Genomic DNA, 18,872 nt, shown 5'->3' on the forward strand with positions numbered 1-18,872 from the left:
CGTGTAACTCGTTTTAGTAAAAGAACTGGAGAAATGTTTGCTTCTAAAAAACCTCTAATTAAAAATTATTATATTTTATAAAACAATAAAACTGTTAATTAGCAAATTCATTCAAGTCTTCATTTTTGCACTGACCCACTTTCTTATTTAATCGAAAATTCGCATAAAAACCGAACTTTCCTCAAAAGAACTTTAGTCCATTTCTTGACACCATGAAGCTACTCTGCAGTGGTATGTAGCTCGAACACTTTTCTGTGAAATTTGTATACTTATTTACACCCTCTATAGCTAAAACTGTTGCCCTACTGCTATGGATGTCATTGATAAGAAATGGCCACGCGGAACAAGAGCCTCCCCTCTCAGTTCTGACAGCTAGAAATGATGATCCGAAAAATCCACTGATCGTGCTTTCGAGTCCCATAACAAAGCCAGAGATATCGGATGAAGTTAAATACGAAACAACCGAGACAGACATAACTATCGACGCTGATGGGGAAGTTACAGTTGTTCCAGAGAAATCTACGCAGCCAACACGAGCGCCACAGAAGAAGAAGCCTGGGCTCAACGTTTGGGAAGGACCTCAAGGATATCTGCAGGCTCAACTTTTGTCAATGCCCGAAATGTGGAACAGCTCTCCTCAATTAGCACTTGGCTCAAACGCGGCTGCAACTAAGCCGCCAATGCCACCCACTTTGCAACCGTGGTACTATCCAATGCCGATATATATCCCATATGCAATTCCATTTATGATGAACGACGCCCAAAGTTTGTACAAAGGCAACTCTGAAGACCAATTCGCATCAAAATTGAATAAACTATTGGCTGAGAATTTGCTTAAGGATTCAGGATTGAATCTGAGAAACATCTGGAAGGACCAAAATCAGAATAAGAACCGTCCTGGAACAAACAAATGGCGAGGCAAGTGGAGAAAAACCACAACAACTACTACTACAGAAACGGTCCCACCAATAATTTCCACAGAGCCCACTAAATTAACAATTTGAGCGATATAAGAGTGCACGCAGAATAACTACTATAAATCTAGTTTTGAACAAAGAAATAAAAAGTTTCAATTCAACCACAAAGAAGTTTAAACAAATTGTTCCTATTCAAATAGACTTATGTTTGTAACAAAATATGAAACAGCAGTTTGTAATGTGTCGTGGGGATGATTCGAGGATGATGTATGATTCCAATTACATTACCATATAATACCCAATATTTGTTGCAAGGTATGACCACTTCATATAGCAAATCAGTCTTTGTGATTTATTTTCTAGCTATAAAGTTATACTTTTATTTGATTGCCTGGTATATGGATTTGCAAATATCAACTGGACATCACTTTTTAGTTTGGGACCTCAATCTAGCCCAGATTTATGCATGGTTGTGTTTAATTGTTGTTACTTATTCGGAGTAAATATTGCTTTTGGTCGCTGTAACTACCTTAAAAATCTTGTTTCTTCGGGGGCACTGTGTCCGGAGGTGCCGCTGTAGTGGTTGTAGTGTCATAGTTGTAGTTGTAGTCGGTGGCGGAGTTTAACTCGCCATTTTTTAGCCAATAGTTTATGGATATGGGATATACCCATACCATATACCCCACAGTGGTCTGTTGCAGCCGTGTTTGAGCCATGTGCAAATTGAGGCGAGCTGTTCCACATGTCAGGCATTAACTAGAGTTGGGCCTGCAGATACCCGAGAGGTTCCATCCAGACGTTGAGTCCAGGCTTCTTCTTCTAAAGCGTTCATGTTGAATGCGTAACAACTGTAACTTCCGTTTCAGCGTTGACAGTTGAGTCTGCCTCCGTTGTTTCGTAGTCTACTGCCCCCCGATGTCACTGGCTGTGCTATGGGGCTGGTAAGCACGATTGGGGTTTTTCGGATAATCACCTTTAGCTGTCAGTACTGACAAGGAGTACCCGCTTGGAGACCATTTCGTATCAATGAAATCCATATCAGGTGGCCAACAGATTCAGCTGTAGAAAGAGTAAATAAGTATGAAATTTTCGAGGAAAGTATTCGAGCTACTTACCACCACAGAGTGACTTTATGGTGACATGAAATGGACTAAAGTATATTCAACGAATTTCGGTTTTATTATTTAAGGAAATTGGGTCAAATTGAAAAGTAGGCTAGTGGCAAAAATCAATGTTTAATGATTTTGCTAATTAATGCTCGCATAAGACTCAGCTGGATTTTTTTGCACTGAAGTTTAAATACTTTTTCAAAGTTTTGTTGGAAGCAAACTTTTACCAAATAACTTTGTTCTGAAAAGAGAGCTTAAGTGAGAGTATAAGAAAGTTTTTATATACAGTTTGGTAGTTGATTCACTTTGGACTTGCTAATTGACGTTGATTTTTTTTATACAAATATTTATTTACATAACTTTACGTCACTGGGAGCAGTTGGACTATTGAAGGCGATTGATAAACTCAAGAAGAACACAGAAAAAATAATATTGTTATAAATTTTAAAAATAATAATACAAAGTACATACATATGTGACCAACAAATTTTAAATGGAAAAAAAATCAAAATATTGATGTATTGCTGTATTTTAACTGTGGTAACGTAAAGGGATTTGGCATGTCGTAGGTGAAGATTAGTGCAGTGTCGGCCCAAGCACGCTGCCTGCGGCCCAAAGAATCTGCACCATCCTGGACTACACGGAAGGTCCTCTCCCTCAGAAAGCTTTTAATACCATCATACAGCTGAGTGTTGAACATCATTTTGATCTTGGCATGTATTTCTCGTGCCACAAGCACAATATTTATAAATATTTAAATACAAATTTAAAATATTTTCTACCAGAATTCACATTGATTTAAACAAATAATGTTAAAATTTGGGTCTAACCACTTTCAATCGATCTTTCAGAAGATCCGAAAGAGCCCGCTGAAGGAACTATATAAGGTAAGGCTAACCACAACGTTAAGCATAGCACATTTAAAAAAGCTCAAGAGCTAAAAAGTACAGGGCTCAGGGAACACTGTTAAATAATCTACATACTACCGAAACCAATTACTTTTATATGTATTAATATTTTGGAAACTCATCACATATATACGACAAATATAAATCTATTACTTCCTCTCTGAAATCACCTCTTATAATATGCATGATTCTTCCTGGAAGACAATGATCTGATATGCCCTATGGAGAGGTCTTACCATGTAAATTTCAACACTTTGTAGGCGGTTCATCGCCTATGTCATCGGTGGTAGTGATGCTGACATCGACTCGTCATCAGATGAGTCATCGAGGACTTGCACTGCAGGGTAAGTATCCGGGACGTTTCCATGTAGGCAACACCGCTTACCCTCAGGACACTGGGCTTTCGTCTGGACAATTATCACAAAACAGCTTTTCATACATACACCCAAATCATCGCATACTGTGGAGAAATATACGTGAAATATATTTAGATACATTTTTAGGGCTTGAGTTGTAAATTACTTGTACGATTTTTGCGTCCAGCAGTAATAGTGATGGCCATCAGAAGAACAAAACAGCTCCACAAGTGGGTCGTCATGAACATTTTGAGGCATTTAAAGAACGTAAAGTAGTATCCAGGTAAAAGAATTAGGTACAGCAAACGTCGTAACAAGTGTAACCCATTGATTTACATCGCTTATTTTTCAATGATAGATTTGCCTGTATTTCCTGTCATGCTTAAATTACAATAAATAAATAAATAACCTAAGAGTAGTTATACACGTAAATGCTTCGAAATTCGTCTACTGCTTTTGCATCTGACTGTCTGGCTTCATAGATCTGGCATATCCACCGTAACCGAAACCGCTGGCAGTACCACCACCTCCGCCACCTCCAGCTGCAAAGTGTGGCGTGTGTCCATGGCCATCCTCGTGGGTAACAGAGTGGGAGTGGCTTGAGGTGTAAATGGGTTTGGCCACTATCTCGTAGGTGGTTGACTTGCCACCGCCGGCCAAGCTTTTAAGACCCAGGACGCCGGACAGCGTCAGAGCCATGAGAGCTGCCATCAGGGCCTTGCCCGCCATAAGAGCTATCGCGCCCAAGCCCATGGCCATCAGCATGCCCTTCATCATGACACCGGCTGCCACTAGAGCTTCCAGACCGCCCTTCTTGCCAAACTTGTGCTTGCGTCCCTCCACCAGGGCCTTATCGTCCAGCAAGCGGAAGCGAAGGAAGCGCGTCTTCAGGAGATTCTCCATTTTGGCCACTATGTATCCATTCAGACGGGTATTGGGATCACTTGGATAGCTGCGTGCCACCTCTGCAAGATTAGACAGTAGTTAGCATTCCTTTCTCCATAACGATGCGAAGGAGAGAGAGCTTACCCGCCATTAGCTCGGAGGTCTTCATTTCGGTGGCACTCTCATCCTTAACCACACTAACGCCGGGCAATACACTGAGCTCCTGCTGCTCGGCCAGCCTCTCCATGATCTTGACCAGCTCTATCTTGAGGCACATCCAGCTGAATGACGAAGCCTCGCACTCATTGAGAGGCGTCTCACTTTTTTGCGGCTTCCTTAGAGGTTCTGTGGCAATAGTCGATGCTTCTGTGGCTTGGACGCTGGCCGCCTGGGCATATTTGCACATGAAGGCGAACAGGGCCAGGTAGAATAGATACTCCAGGGTTTTGATTAGCAACATATTTGGTGTGACAAACGTATTGTTGCTGTACGGGGACTTATGCTTGGGGATTGCTTTAGAGAGACTGCAACATCTAATTTTTATGGGTTCGCCTTTTATACCAAACTTCCACTTCCATTTCTATACCCATTTCCCATTTCCCTTTCACCAATGCTGTGCTCTGTGTACTCTCTGTGGCCCCTTGCCTTTTCTAATTACCCAAACGATTTGTGGTCGAAATTCTTCCCAGCGTCAGTCAGCTGCGTCCAACCGGGCAACCGGGCAACCGACAACCAAGCAACTGGGGGGGCATCAGCGGCGAATGGGTGGGACTTTCGCTTTCCTCTGCGCACAGCGCCCAGTCTTGCGAGACGAACCATGCGGCTAATTCTGTCGCCAAAAAAGTTCCAACTAATGAATTCCCGGAGAGCCCTGGGAGCCAAGAAGAAAACTCGTGGACATTCGCATAATTACCAGATAAAGGTCGCGTGCCTCGGACTTCCATAAATTAAGTCACAGCATTTTGCCATGCCTAACTGGGACTAACTAACAATTCATTGTTAATTATTATTACATTTTCATTTCATTTCTCTTCTGGCCCTACCCTACCCTCGTTTTGCCGCTTTCTTCGCCCATGAGGTAATATATCTTTCTTCATTGCTGCCTCTTGACTCTTTGTATTCATATTATACTTTGCTAATGATTTATTTTCTGGAGTTTATTTTGGATTTGGCCCTTTCTATAGTTTGATTCTCAATTGCTAAACATTTAATGCGTTTTTCATAAAACAAATTATATTTTATGCATAGTAAATTTAAATTAAATAAATATTAAATAATTGTCGCAGCCACAGAATATTCAACCCGCTGCTGGTCGTGCGGTCGTCGTCGTGGTAGTAGTGGTAGTAGTGGTCGTTGTGGTCTTCTTGTTCTTTAGTCTTTGGCCGAATTTCTGGAAAAATCCACCGTTTCCATCTGGAGGAAAGCGCAGTTGCCCAGCAGCATCCAAGGGGCCATCCACAAGTTCTGCACCCTCAGCCAGCTTCTCGGTCGTTTGAATCGATGGGGCAGCCACGTTAGTGGCAGCAGTCGAGGACTGTTCCTCGGTGACAGGCAGTGTCGAGGCAAGAGACACCAGCAAGCCGACGATGAGGGCAGTTTTAATCAGGCACCCGCCTGCTAAATTCTTGCTTATACCGTTCATCTCAATGCTGATCAAATTGAACTGATAAACAATAGTCGATTTGTTTCAGTTTTATAGAGGAACAGTAACTGGGACATTTGCCCGTAATCAATTAGGAAGAATACGCAAAGAAAGCCAGTGGAGTGGGCCTAGAGACCATGTTAATTAAATTTGCTAATAAATTAATGAAACACAAATGCCGGCACTATTTTTGCACGACAAAGAAAGCATTGGCCAGTGGGGAATATCCCATATGAGCCCATACATACATTCACACTTATATTTAGATATTTAACATACATCAATAGATTGGCTTTAAGAGTGAAAAAGCATATGCATTGCATACTCTTTCAATTCCTTAAACACACATACATATGTATGTGGATGATTACGAATATATTTCTTTGATTGCTTCGCCAAGCTATGTATATCCAGGGATAGAAATGAACGGCTTCTGTCAAAACTGCGGGTGAACCAGAAAACAAACCAATCCAACATTCAGCCATTAATCTTCACCTATGATGAATACTGTGGACCATGTCTGTTGTTTGCTCGATTTTTGTTGTGTCCAACAAAAGGTCGGAAAATATTTTTGCAATATATCACGGCAGGATGCCTTCAAATCTGGGTTACATCGCTTTGAAGTTATTTATGGGCGTAGGTTTTCTCTGATGTATGTATTTGGGCTGTAGAAAAAGTTCTTTACGCAAAAAGGTTTGGAAATATTTGTGATTTTTGAATTTGATGAATCATTTTTATTCAATTGCTTTTGCTTTAAGTTATCGAAATAAATACTTAGTAAGTAAGTAAGCTCTTTAGCAGGCATAATCTTCGTTTTGTTCGATTGGACCTGAGTGACATTTACATCCGCCAAGAGTTATGGGTTCTGGGTTGTGGAAGGAAATGTGCAATAAATATGGCGCAAATATGATCGACTGTTTGATTACATATATCCTTAAGCATTGTCCTGAGCTAGCCATGTCGTGGGCATCCGATTGGATCCTTTCTAAGTTTCTCTTTTTTTTGTGATTTTTCTTGTTGGTTTTTTGGTATGTCGCAGCTAACTAACTAAATGTAACTACTCGTAAATACATAATTATTGACTACAACGAATTAAGCCATTCTTCAGGGGTAAAGTCTCATGTAGGAAGGGGATTGAAGGGGTGGAAAGGAAAAGGCGAAGGAAAGCAAACAGCGAGGGTAGGATGCATTGATGAGGGTAGGGATATAGACTAGTATAGAGGGGGATGGATTGGATGGATTTGTGGCGGTATGGCAGAGCTTAGAAGGGCTGGGCCAAGCCGTAGTGGTTGTAGGCCAAATCGGCGCCGGCGGCTTGTCCATTGCGGCTCCAGTCGGAGTGCACAATATCGGCGTTCAGGGGGCTGCCAGTGATGTAGGCAGTGGTGATATGTTCCTTCTTCTTGGCCAGCAGATCCTTGAAGAAGGTGGCACCTGCAAATCAAGGAAATCGTCAGCTGGGCCTCTTTTTGTTTGCTTTCAGCTAGCGACACTTACCAGCCAGAATGAGGGCCAGGAAGGAGATGGCCAGGGCTTTCAGCGAGATGAACTTAATGATCGTGAACATGACCTTGACGACCACAGCCTTCTTCAGTTTCAAAGCCAACAGCAGAGGCAGCAGCATCTTCTTCATGCGCTTGCTGCGGGATTCTATTGCGGAGAAAGCAGAGAGAAAGCGGAGACATTCAGTGAAGGCCACCTAAAAGTATGCCGTCCGTGGCAGTTCGGAGAAAGCTTTCACTGCCACTTATGCTTAGACAGAAAAGTATGCAACGCTTTTCTTCTGCTTTTGGCTATATTTATGTTCCGACAGTGCAACATGTTGTATGCGCAATATTTGGTAGAGTGAAGGCACTTTGGTTTTTGATCACTCACCATCCATGGCACGTCCGGCGTACTCGTTCTCGGTATTCTCCTCCTGCTCATCACCGGAGAAGGACAGATTGAGCTCATGGGTTTCTAGATAGCGTTCGGCGCGGTCCTCGAACGACTCGACGCCCTTGTTGGCACCAAAGCTGCGTCCCGTCTCAGACCGATCGATGCGCAGGCCACCGAACAGTGACACCGACTCCTCGTTATCCAATCGATTGAGCATGTTCACTAAATCCTTTTCACTGCCGTCCTGCGATGGCAGTGCCAAAGCGCCGCACACAAAGCTTGCCACCAGCACAACACAAACGAATTTCGCGCACATATTGCTTAGCACTTTGGTTTTGGTTTTGGACAAAAGTCGATATTGATATTTATATTGATAATCCTTCGATTGGATTCCACACTGGTCGGCGCACTGATGGCTGGGCTGGGGCTGTTTGCTTTGCGAATGGAAATTGCTTTGTGATTAATTGTATGCAATGCCCCCGCGTTTTATACCTTTTCGAATCGTATGCGTGCCCGCCGGCTCCGAACTGAGTCGATTGACCAATTTTGTGTGGCTAGAAATCGCGCAGTGTCCAAAATAAAAACGCACCGCACTGCAATAACAATCCCCATACCAAAAAGCCATGCCATCCCCGGCACAATTTATGCAAAGCGTATGCGTATGCTGCCTGCCAACAATTTCTTGACCATATTTCCACCTCGCACGTCGTCAACGAAAGGGAAGTGACCTGCCGGGCTGGGCCGGGCGTCTGCCACTGTCGTGGCTGGATATGATTTTTGTACATACATATATTTTATATAAGCAAATGGCCCAATTTCTGCCTTCCACCGTTAGCTGATTGTAATTGGCATGCAGCACTGCAGCACACGGGAACGTGACTTATGCGGCGCTTGGAGGAGATTGACTGTGTGCCAGATTCTTGGGCGCTGCCTTCTGCTTGGGCTTCTTCCCACACTGACTCCTTCTCGCTCGCCATCGCTCATTAGGCGTGCCATTGAATTCCATTAAAGCGATTATTAGTGGCCTGCCCCGATCCGCCCCTTATTTGGTATGCCTCAGTCGTGGTGACTTAATGCCCGCTTTGGCCCAGTTAGTTGCTCTGGCCAGCGTACGCTTTCAACGCTTTCGATTTCATTCTCTTTTTGTCAAGTGTCGTTCGGTGGCTTGCTGGTTCGCTGGCGCTCGTTTTCTATTTCAATTGCTTCTAAATCTATTTCCAAAAGAAAGCTGAATTGTAGCGCATACCCGCATATATCTTTTCAATCGCAAAAGTGACACTTTTATGAGCATAAGTAGAAAGTTTCTTCTGGCTGCAACTTGTGTGGCAGACAATTAACATGCCACATCAGTATTAGAAACTCCAATTATGAGAAGGGCACACATACCACTTGGCTTGCCAAAACTTTATCCAAAGATTATCAATTCTTTTTGCACAGACTTGTACACATAATTTTGCACAGCCTTTTGCACAGTCTTTTGCTTGACTTCCACTCGTTTGAGGGACAGGCAGCAGCAGAACCTGCCACAAGTTTTAATTGCCACAAGAAACTTGTTGCCTTGCCGCACTCTTAGGTCAAGCCCGTTCGCTCAAAGTTCCAAATATTTGTCGCCCAACCAGTCTTGCTTGACTCTGTCAGCATTTGAATTTAGCGGCCCCATGGGAAAGTCTTTTACCAACAGGTAAACATTTTGTCCAACCACGCCCTCCCCGGCATCAATTATACAAACGCCAAGAGGCACGTGCAGGGATTTTGATGTGGAATACTGTTGGGAAGACGCTCGTGACTCGACGGGGGGTTGGGGAAATACTTTTAGTTTTATTCAAACATTCATAATGACTATTTTCTTGCTGTGAAAAGCGTTCGGCTGTTAGCTAATTACTCTTCGAATAAATTACTACATGCTAAGGGGTTTCAAAACAAAGGCACATTAGTGGCACCAACGGCATCCACGGCTACTCTCCTGACTCCTGACTGCTTACTGCTGCTGCTGTCCGGCGTAGGCCAACTCCTGGGCATCGACCTGCTCCTCGTTGATGCTGCGTGCATAGGGATAGGACGAAGAGGCACCCGAGCTCCAGCCAGCACTGGCAGGGGCAGACCAGGCGTTCGAGCTGTAACCACCGCCGATGGCGTTACCGCCGAACTTGTTACCAAATCCGCCCAGAAGACGGGAGCCGCCAACCAGGATGGCCAGGAAGAAGGCAAGCTTGGCCACAATCACGGCCTTGAAGGTCAGCAGAGCGAGGAATCCGAGGACCAAAGGAACGACGGCGAACAGTTTGGCGCCAATAGCCAGGGCAATGGGTCCAATCATCTTCTTGATCTTGCCACGACCTGAGAGGCACAAAAATATCCCAATTTTAGAACCAAATTAAAGTGGTTAGACAAAACTGCTGAGCTCACCTTCATCCAGAGCGCGGGCCACCTGCTGGGTGGTCTCCGAGGGCAGCTTGAACTCCAAGTTGTGGGTGGACAAGAAGTCGGTCATGCTGGAAATGGCCAGATCGACCAGGCGTCCATTGCGATCTTCGGCGTTCTGGGGCAGCTCCGCATAGATATCCTGTTCGCTGAGGGACTTGCCATTGCGCTGTACGGGACTGGCAGGATCTCTGCAACGAATGAAAAATGGGTCACATTAACAACAGTGTCAAATCCACATCACTTTCGGTTTTTTGATTTCGATTTCAATTTTAGTTTGAACACTGTCACAGACACACAACACACACCTCTGGAAGGTGACACCGCTGGCAAGCTCAATGTTGTTGCTCCTGGCGGCACGGTTCAGGGCAGTGATGCCCTTGACAGCCAGACAGGTGGCCATGTCATCGCTCTCCAAACAGGCACCCAGATAGCGGGCGGCCCTGCTGAGCGTGTTATCACTTTCGATTCTGTTGTCTTGGACACTGGGAGCGGCCCAGGAACAGCTGGCGGCCGCCAAGAGGGTAACACAAGCGATGGCAAACACTTTCATTTTCGTTTCGTTTTAGATTCAAGTCGGATCGCGACACGGTTTAATCCTTGCTGGAGCTTGAGCTGATGCTGTCTGCTGCTGAGCTCGAGAGCGTTGAGATGAGTTTGATGTATGCGTCTCGAGACGTCTAGCCTTTTATATTGGGCGGCGTTTGTTGCGCTGTCGAAGCCGCCGCCGCCGCCGACGTCGCAGTCGGTCCGACATTACAAAACAATTTCAAAGTAAATTAAATAAAACCAGCCGAGACGCAGCCGCCGACTGCGGAAGCAACCAAAAAAAAAGACGCGAAAAATATGCCGGCTCTCCCGAGTTGTAGTCGGAGTCAGCGTCAGAGCCGTAGAGGCAACATACACACATGTACATAAATCTAGAAAATAAAGTCAACTTGTTTGTTAACTGAAATGTTCGTTTTGGTGGCTTTTTGGGCAGCCCTGCTGCTGCTGCCTTTTTTTCGGGAGCGCCGTCTTCATCCGTCAACGTCTACGTCGTCGTCGCAGTCAGCGCCACTGGAGAGAAATTTGTACTTGGACTTGGCCATTGGATCAGGCGGGGCGCCTTGACTGTGTTGTGGGGTAAACATTCGACATCATTGGCTGGTGGCTTGATTTTGGGCCTGGGCCAGGGTCTGGGATATGGTCTGGAGGCATTCGATATGCACACGCCCTCAATGAGGCTGTTTACCCGCAGTTTACCCAGCCCGGCTGCGTTTGCGCTCAGCTTTCATTCGACTCTCGCAATATCCAAAGTCACATATTTGCTAATTTATTTACGCTTCTTAACCGAACGATCCGGTTGCCGTATATTTCACGCTGTCCACTTATGAGCGCAAAAATGTGTGCGTGTGTGTGTGTCTCCTTTCTTTGGAGCATAAATGGGTCATTTGTGTTTGCCCATTCTGTTGTTGTTGCAGGGAATGGTAAATGGTATGGTGAAATAGTGTTTAGCACTTCGATGATTGAATTGGACTGTGTATCCATGTCTATGTGGTAATAATTGAAAGTTAAGTGGCAATGGGAAAAATACGAGCTAATAAATAGTAAAATAGGCATTTTGGATAACTAAGCAAGGATGAATGTTAAATATTAGGTGGGAAAATACGTAAAAACAAGGACCTAATGGTACAAATAATTAGCAATACAAAAATATTTAAATGTTTTTGTTGGATAAAAGGACGTTTTAGTGGGAAATTGAAGTCGACATGAATAATAGAGCTATAGGGGAATAAGACTTAATAGAGCTTTTTGATAGAATGGGCGAAATAGGTAAAGACGAGTTAAGTAAAGGTAAAGGCAATTAATAACAAGTTAAGGGCATACAAAGTTTAATAATGAAATATGGATGAAATATTAAACTTGAAATTAGTTATTTAAAAATAATTGTAGTCTTTTGAAATTTTTGTTGATTTTTTTTAATACAAAATATTTAAACGATTTTAGATTCGATTGTAATTCTATTTATTTCTTTATATATATAATTGATTAAAAAAAAATATTTTTTAATGGGATAATAATAATTAAATTTAATGATTTCTATGTCATCATTGATGATGATGATGATGTTTTGGGAAATGATAAACACAATGCGATGTTAGAACTAATATTTAACACTCGAAATAAAAATCAAAAATTGTTAAGGTATTGTAGAGTTTACGTTCATTCGGAATATTTCCCTTAAGCCCCATTCTTATTCTCATCGTCATCTCATTCTCTCTCACTCTGTCAGATACATCTGTTTTTATGTGTCTATCAGTCTGAACACTGAAGTTTATGATTCATCAGTCATTCATTCGCTTGACGATTTTCCCAGTCACGTTCTGCTATCACGGCCCACATTCTCCACTGCATTGCCAGTTTATGCTTCTATCCAAGTTTCTCTGTGGGGAATTGCATCGTAAAATGACAGGTTTCGTACAAAGATCTCTATAAAATCGAAGCAGCTTCAATTTTTGGCAGCAACAAAATTTGTATTTTTATTGTTCCAGCAGCTTATTAAAGGCAACCCATTCAAAGAGCAGCAAAGTAACAGCAGAGAAAAATATGTAGCCGATCCGCTGCCTCACTCACTTTCATTTATATTACAACGAAATGCGACACTAAATGTTGCCCCCAATGTTGCTGTTGTTATTGCTGTTGTTGCCGGGCGGCCGGCCTGTTGCGGCCACGGCCGCGGGCGTCGGCTTGTCACACGCTGCGTATGAGTGACACGCCTTTATTTTCGGTTATTGTTTTAGCCCCGCTCCGGCAAGAGAAAAAGAAAGTGTGCTAGGAAGTATGCCGCCTTATCGAGCGTTTTGTGCAATGATTCACTTGCTGCGACAATTTGCATATCTCAGCGCTGCAAGAGCCCAAGCCCTAACCGGAGATCCATTCATGCCATCATTGATGATGATAATGATGCCCGCATGACATTGGCTTGCCTCACGCACGCACGGTCAGGTATGCGGCGATCCAGTTTCGCACTACTCATTCATTGACGCAGCCAGAGCACCGCTGGGGTTCGCGGTTCGCAGTTCGCGTCATCGTTTTTGAGTGAAAGTTATGTAATTCCCATTCAGTTTTGCAATCTGTAGTGCGCTGCCCCGCTAAAACCGGATTGCCGGGACCTCCATGCTCCGAGGCCTTATCGATCGTCAGGTTTTACGACTATTACCCACCCAACTGTCAAATCAAACAAAGTTTCTAAATGCCAATCATAAACAATTTCTCCTTTCTACCGAAAAGCTCTGGCTTGGTTTCTGCTTTTCTGCTTTTGAGAACTGTCAATTCCGATAACCTTTCTCATGTCTTGCTCCCCTCCCACATAATACGTTCCTGACAGCAGGGTCTGTTGTCCAGACTGGACTCACAGAAATGTAGGCATTCATTATTTATTCAAAGTCAATTATCTTCGTTTCTTTTTTGCGACTCGACTAGCGATTTGTTGCTGGGTGTCGGGCGTCGCTCAATTAGCCGGCAACAAGTTGGCCTAAACACCGATTGTCGATTGCCCCCACTTCCCACTTTTCTCGTCTGCGCCAGACCGTGTGGGTGTGGCAGATTGGGCTCTCTCGCGTACTGCTCCCCAGAGCCATGTGCCCAAGTGCGTTTACTTTTTAAATTAGCTTGACGCGTTTTGCAGTTGCCGGTTTCGGTTTGGTTTTTTGGGCAGCCAATAGCCGCAGCGGTGGCACGTTCTACTGACCCATTTGCGTGTTATCGACATGACAACAGAATTTTTGGCATTCCAACACACTGAGAGGAGGAGGAAACATTCCCGTAAAGATCTGAGGCAGGTTTCAGAGAAATTTAATTTGATTTGATTATGGGATAAAAATGCGTTTGTTTGGTTATTCTGGGAATGGAATGTGGAATTTTTAGCCTCAAAAGCATACTTTTCCAGGGTCTTATACCTGATCCTAAAAAAACATTTAAAACGAGGGGGAACGTTGTGAGTTGCTGCGGACACCGCAACTCTACGGTTATACCCGATACTAAGTCAGTATGGCTCTCCTCCGGCAGACGCCGCTAATATTAAACGACACGACAAAGAGTGCGTGCGAGAGAGACAGAAAATCAGTCTGAAATTGATTTGTTCCTTTTGGCTATAAAAATGATCTGATCTGATCCAGATTCAGCAATCTAATAGATATGGTCATTATCTATGATTCTGCGTTTTTAGTTTTCTCAAATCTGCAATATTGTGGATGCAACAGATTTTCGTCCTTTGTGGGGGCGGATGGGGGTGGGGCGAAATTCTGAGATATACGTTTTATAGTGACATCTTAAAGGAGTGTGTGCACCAAATTTGGTTACTCTAGCCTTAATAGTCTCTGAGATTTGTGGTTGCCTCAAATTTTCGTCCTTTGCGGGGGCGGAAGGGGGTGTGGCGAAATTTGAACAGGAAACGGTCAAGGTCCGATATCACAGGAGTGTGGATACCAAATTTGGTTGCTCTGGCTTTTATAGGTTCTGAGATCCTTGAACTCACATTTTACAATTGGCAAAACCGACCATGAAACCTGTGTGTTAGAGTGAGACAGAGCGAGAAAGAGTGAAATTGTTTTCGTGATTCTGGCTGTAATAATTATACGATCTGGTTCAGATTTTGCACTCTAGAAGATATAGTCATCTTCTACGATTCTGCGTTTTTAGTTTTCTCGTATCGTCGAAATTGTGGATGCCACAGATTTTCGCCCTTTGTGGGGGCGGAAGTGGGCGGGGCAAAGTTTTGAAATATTTTTGGAGCAGTGACATATCACAGAAGTCTGGATCCAAAACATCGTTGCTCTAGCTCTTATAGTCTTTGAGCATTAGGCGCTGAAGGGGACGGACAGACGGACAGACGGACAGACGGACAGACGGACAGACGGACAGACGGACAGACGGACGGACGGACAGACGGACAGACAGACATGGCTCAATCGACTCGGCTATTGATGCTGATCAAGAATATATATACTTTATGGGGTCGGAAACGATTCCTTCTGGACGTTACACACATCCACTTTTACCACAAATCTAATATACCCCAATACTCATTTTGAGTATCGGGTATAAAAACTTGCCCGGCCAAAAATTGTCTCTTAGTGATTTTTTTGTGGTCTCTTGGGTTAAACGCAAAAATGCCAACAGGTGAAATTGATTTTCTTTTCATTTGTGCAAATATGAAATGTCAATATTGTGCGTAGTCGTTGTGGCAGGCAGTGTTTGTTGTCGGCTGGCTGAGAAAGTGCAGCTCCGAGGTGGAGTGGCACGGTTTTTATGCATCGAGCAGGCATGTTTGCATATATTTTTTGGGGGGCCTAAAGGTCTTTTCAAGTGGGGTCTAGTTTTGGTATTTGGCGTTAAAAATTCATCACCATTACCTTGCGGGCAGGGCACTCCGCTCCAAATTCAAACTCAACCCCGCACTCTGGACAAATGGTAAGAGAGCAATAGCCATTTGGGTTAGCATGTAATATTTTGCTGTCTGGGGTCTTTGTGGCCCCGGCCCGAAATGATTAAGGGCGCCTGTGGGATCACTTTGTGCCCAAACCTAGGCCTAAGTATCATCGCTTTATTTAACCCCATCCGCCTGAACGCGAAAGAAAGTGAAATTGATGACACAAATGTTCAAACAACAAGCGCGGGACGACATTGTGGCAGTGGCAGTGGCTGTGGCTATGGCTGTGGCTATGGCTGTGGCTATGGCAGCGTGGTGTCTATGCTAAATGGCCTGGTTAAGTAATCTCGTGAGAGTCGCAAACATTGCGCAGTCAGAGAATGTTGTTAATAGCTGTAGATGCGATGACAAAAGCCAACGCCGCTGACGTCTCCCGCTCAAGCCTAATTGCCAAGCCAAGCCGGGGCACCGGTCTCAGCTTCACTTTCAACATCTCAACTTAGAAAGAAGTCGCCGCGCACATAAAGATACGCCTTGTGGTGGCTGTCTGTCTTTTGGGGCTTTGTGTTGATCGATTTGTTAGATATGCGGCAAGCATGCGCATACCTGTATCTGACGCTTGTAGCTTTTGCCCCACCCGTGTTCGCCCCCCCCCCCACACACCTGCAATTGTGTCGCTGCTGTTTGCTCAAATGGAATGGGCGCCCTACAACTTTCACTTGCTGAAATGGAGGAAATGGAAATGGAGGCGCGATGTGCGTAGGCAGAGTGCTCAGACAATGAGTCAAATTATATTCATCCATCCGTGGATACGTGGTTAGAGGCCTAATTTGTGTCCTGGTTGGAGTAAATCATTAGATTTGTGTTTGACTCGAGTGATGGTGGATCGAACAGTTGTAGTTCGTCAATTAATCGATAATTTTATATAAGTCAGGGATCTCAAGGATTGTTTAAGAAATTAACACAATAAAAATTTAAAGTTCTTTTGTATTACGATCTGCATTATAATGGATAAAAGAGTTTTTAAACAATTTATTTCAAAATTTGTAATAAAATTATATTCTACTCCAGTACACCTCTATATTAATTGTGTAACTGTTTCTATGTTACTTTTAACTTTTATTTTATTAAATTTATATGTCTAATATCTGATCTCTCTGATTTAAATAACATGCCGTTTCTTTCGGTTATGTACAAAAAACTTAAAATGGATGTGTGTAAATGTGATGAAGGGATGGGAGAAGTTCTTCATACCTACTTTCAATCTTGTGGGTACTAACCGTATGCCTTCAGTGACCGACACCGAAGGCCCACCCAAGTCGCACCAGCACCTGTCGCTGCTGCATGCTGATTGATTTGTGACAACCTGTTGGTTGAGTTTTCTGGTCTTTACATAACCCTGGCCGTGCCTGCCGTTGGTTGGCTTTCATTGCAACACACGCACTTGCGGAAGTGCCGGCGATAGTGATGTCTTGGCCGTGGTCTGTGGTCGATCGAGGGCTGGCCTGTGCGCATGCGCAATAAACCGTTATATGCATAACGGCACCGTGCGCAGTGCTGTTAATTTCTGCGCTCTGTGGCACGCTGCAGAGCCGTCGAGCGGTCGATGGGTCGTCGTAACGTCAGAGCGGGCCGAGGCATGTGCTAATTAAATGCTGATGAAGTCGGGGAGTTACGTGGCCTTATATGTCTATGGGCTAAAAGTAGCAAGAGACCTCTCTAAATCGCACTCTCACTCTCATTCTCGCCGAGCGAACCGGCCTATAAAAATGGCTTGTAAAAAGTTGGGCCATCCTTGGTCACACCCAAAGGAATGTAGGGTGGCCGGATGGGCATCCAGCTGGTGCCGCTGGACGCAACATCAGCGGCGTGGGCCGTGTGCAAGCCCTTGACTGATGGGACCGATGAATGAATAATCTCCAGGCGATCCCGTGCATGCCCGCTGGACAGAATCCACTTTAAGGCCAGCATACCGGAGGTGGCTAATGCTATTTTTCCCATAACGAATGATGAGGTCGACAGCGCCGTCAGCCATTTCAAGACCAAGGGCAGCAGAACGATTTTGGCCACAGCTGCGGCGGCTAGCACGGGATACAGCATTTTGGCCAGCTTCTTCTGCTGCTTCTTGTGCTGATGCTTGCCGCGACCTGTGGAGAAGCATCCAGCACTTGAGAGCATGGAAATCTCTATGAGTACATCCTCAACTCAACCCACCTTCGGTAATCCACGTATCCAGCATATTGCCCATCTCCTCGGCACTCAGCTCGTCGTTGAGGAGTTTCTGCAGCTGCAGCTCGGCAGTCTGCATCCACTCACGTTGCACTCGATGGTGCTCCTCGGTGGCAGCTTCCTGTTCGGCATCCTGCTCCACGGCCGCCACGATGGCCCCGCCCAGTTGCACGGCAGGTGGCAGGTGGCTGTACGCCACGCTGAAGGACACCGCAGACAGGAGATGGAAAATTGCAATTGCGAGCGCAATGTTGAACATGTTTTCGCCGTTGCACAGCTCCCAAACAACTGAGCAGAAGTGGGCGCCCAGTGCAGTCGGTAATGGTAATGGAGCACCACTCTCGTCGTTGCACTTGGTTGCATTTCAGACTTTTATTCAGACTAGCAATCGGTGGGCAGGTTCTTTTGGTGGTCGATGGGTCTATGGAGGGGCCACTAGTACCGCTATTACTTCTGGTTCTCCTGCGGTTCGGTTTCGCTGCTTTCGTTCTTCCCTCTCTCGTGGGGTTCCGATTTAGTCTTACTTGAGCGTGAACGGACACATTAAATTTTCCCTACTTTAATGAACGGCTTGCCGCAAACTTCATTCGATGTTGCTATTGCTGTTGCCATTGCCGTTGCCGTTGCCGTTGCTTTGGTTGTATGCGCCACACTCGTCATGGGTCACTTGTCCGAGCCATCAACAAGTAAAAACTCTTCATTATCGTGGCAGGCAGTTTCCCTTAAAAACGTTTTTCCATTTCTAAACTGTGAGCTTTCATTCACTCACTCACTACCCCAGTCACTCAGAGGGGTTTCTAGTATTTATAAATAAAAGCACGTCTCGAATGCATTAATATTCCAGAAAGGATTCCCAAAAACTTATATTCATTGTGAACGCAAGAGTTCTGACAAAGTTCGGAATAATTAGTGTTAATTGCGCTAGACCCACGACAAATTTATATTTTTAATTTAATTACCAAGGCCACTTAAACAAAATTGTCCAAAAAGCTTCACATTGCATAGTTGATAGAACTCATTGAAATCGTATTCATTTTGGTATTTTGTAAATAAATAAATAAAAATAAATTTTCCAACAATTAAAATTACGAGCATCTCTTTAGTGGTATTTAAG

The 18,872-nt window shown here is 44.3% G+C and overlaps 5 protein-coding genes across 5 annotated transcripts; 1 reads left to right on the plus strand and 4 right to left on the minus strand.

Annotated features, from left to right (window-relative positions):
- Positions 1-294: 294 nt before the first annotated feature.
- On the plus strand, positions 295-1,130 carry LOC4801888 (uncharacterized). The gene has a single exon (XM_033376628.1). The coding sequence runs from the start codon at positions 315-317 to the stop codon at positions 1,002-1,004; it is 690 nt and encodes a 229-aa protein (XP_033232519.1). The 5' UTR covers positions 295-314; the 3' UTR covers positions 1,005-1,130.
- Positions 1,131-3,737: 2,607 nt separating this feature from the next.
- Positions 3,738-4,722, minus strand: Osi16 (DUF1676 domain-containing protein Osi16). The gene is made up of 2 exons (XM_001358874.4): positions 4,320-4,722; positions 3,738-4,255 (listed from the first exon to the last, which is right to left on the minus strand). Exons 1-2 carry the CDS (start codon positions 4,633-4,635, stop codon positions 3,738-3,740), a joined length of 834 nt encoding a protein of 277 aa, XP_001358911.3. The 5' UTR covers positions 4,636-4,722.
- Positions 4,723-7,000: 2,278 nt separating this feature from the next.
- On the minus strand, positions 7,001-8,182 carry Osi15 (DUF1676 domain-containing protein Osi15). The gene is made up of 3 exons (XM_001358875.4): positions 7,693-8,182; positions 7,315-7,467; positions 7,001-7,251 (listed from the first exon to the last, which is right to left on the minus strand). The coding sequence occupies exons 1-3, from the start codon at positions 8,009-8,011 to the stop codon at positions 7,079-7,081; spliced, it is 645 nt and encodes a 214-aa protein (XP_001358912.1). The 5' UTR covers positions 8,012-8,182; the 3' UTR covers positions 7,001-7,078.
- A 1,311-nt stretch (positions 8,183-9,493) lies between these two features.
- Positions 9,494-11,005, minus strand: Osi14 (DUF1676 domain-containing protein Osi14). Its single transcript, XM_001358876.5, has 3 exons — positions 10,425-11,005; positions 10,102-10,307; positions 9,494-10,032 (listed from the first exon to the last, which is right to left on the minus strand). The coding sequence occupies exons 1-3, from the start codon at positions 10,667-10,669 to the stop codon at positions 9,674-9,676; spliced, it is 810 nt and encodes a 269-aa protein (XP_001358913.1). The 5' UTR covers positions 10,670-11,005; the 3' UTR covers positions 9,494-9,673.
- A 5,637-nt stretch (positions 11,006-16,642) lies between these two features.
- Osi13 (Protein) lies at positions 16,643-18,032 on the minus strand. Its single transcript, XM_001358877.3, has 2 exons — positions 17,744-18,032; positions 16,643-17,676 (listed from the first exon to the last, which is right to left on the minus strand). Exons 1-2 carry the CDS (start codon positions 18,015-18,017, stop codon positions 17,291-17,293), a joined length of 660 nt encoding a protein of 219 aa, XP_001358914.1. The 5' UTR covers positions 18,018-18,032; the 3' UTR covers positions 16,643-17,290.
- Positions 18,033-18,872: the final 840 nt, after the last annotated feature.

Source organism: Drosophila pseudoobscura, chromosome 2 (assembly GCF_009870125.1).
Source record: "Drosophila pseudoobscura strain MV-25-SWS-2005 chromosome 2, UCI_Dpse_MV25, whole genome shotgun sequence".
Taxonomy (NCBI): domain Eukaryota; kingdom Metazoa; phylum Arthropoda; class Insecta; order Diptera; family Drosophilidae; genus Drosophila; species Drosophila pseudoobscura.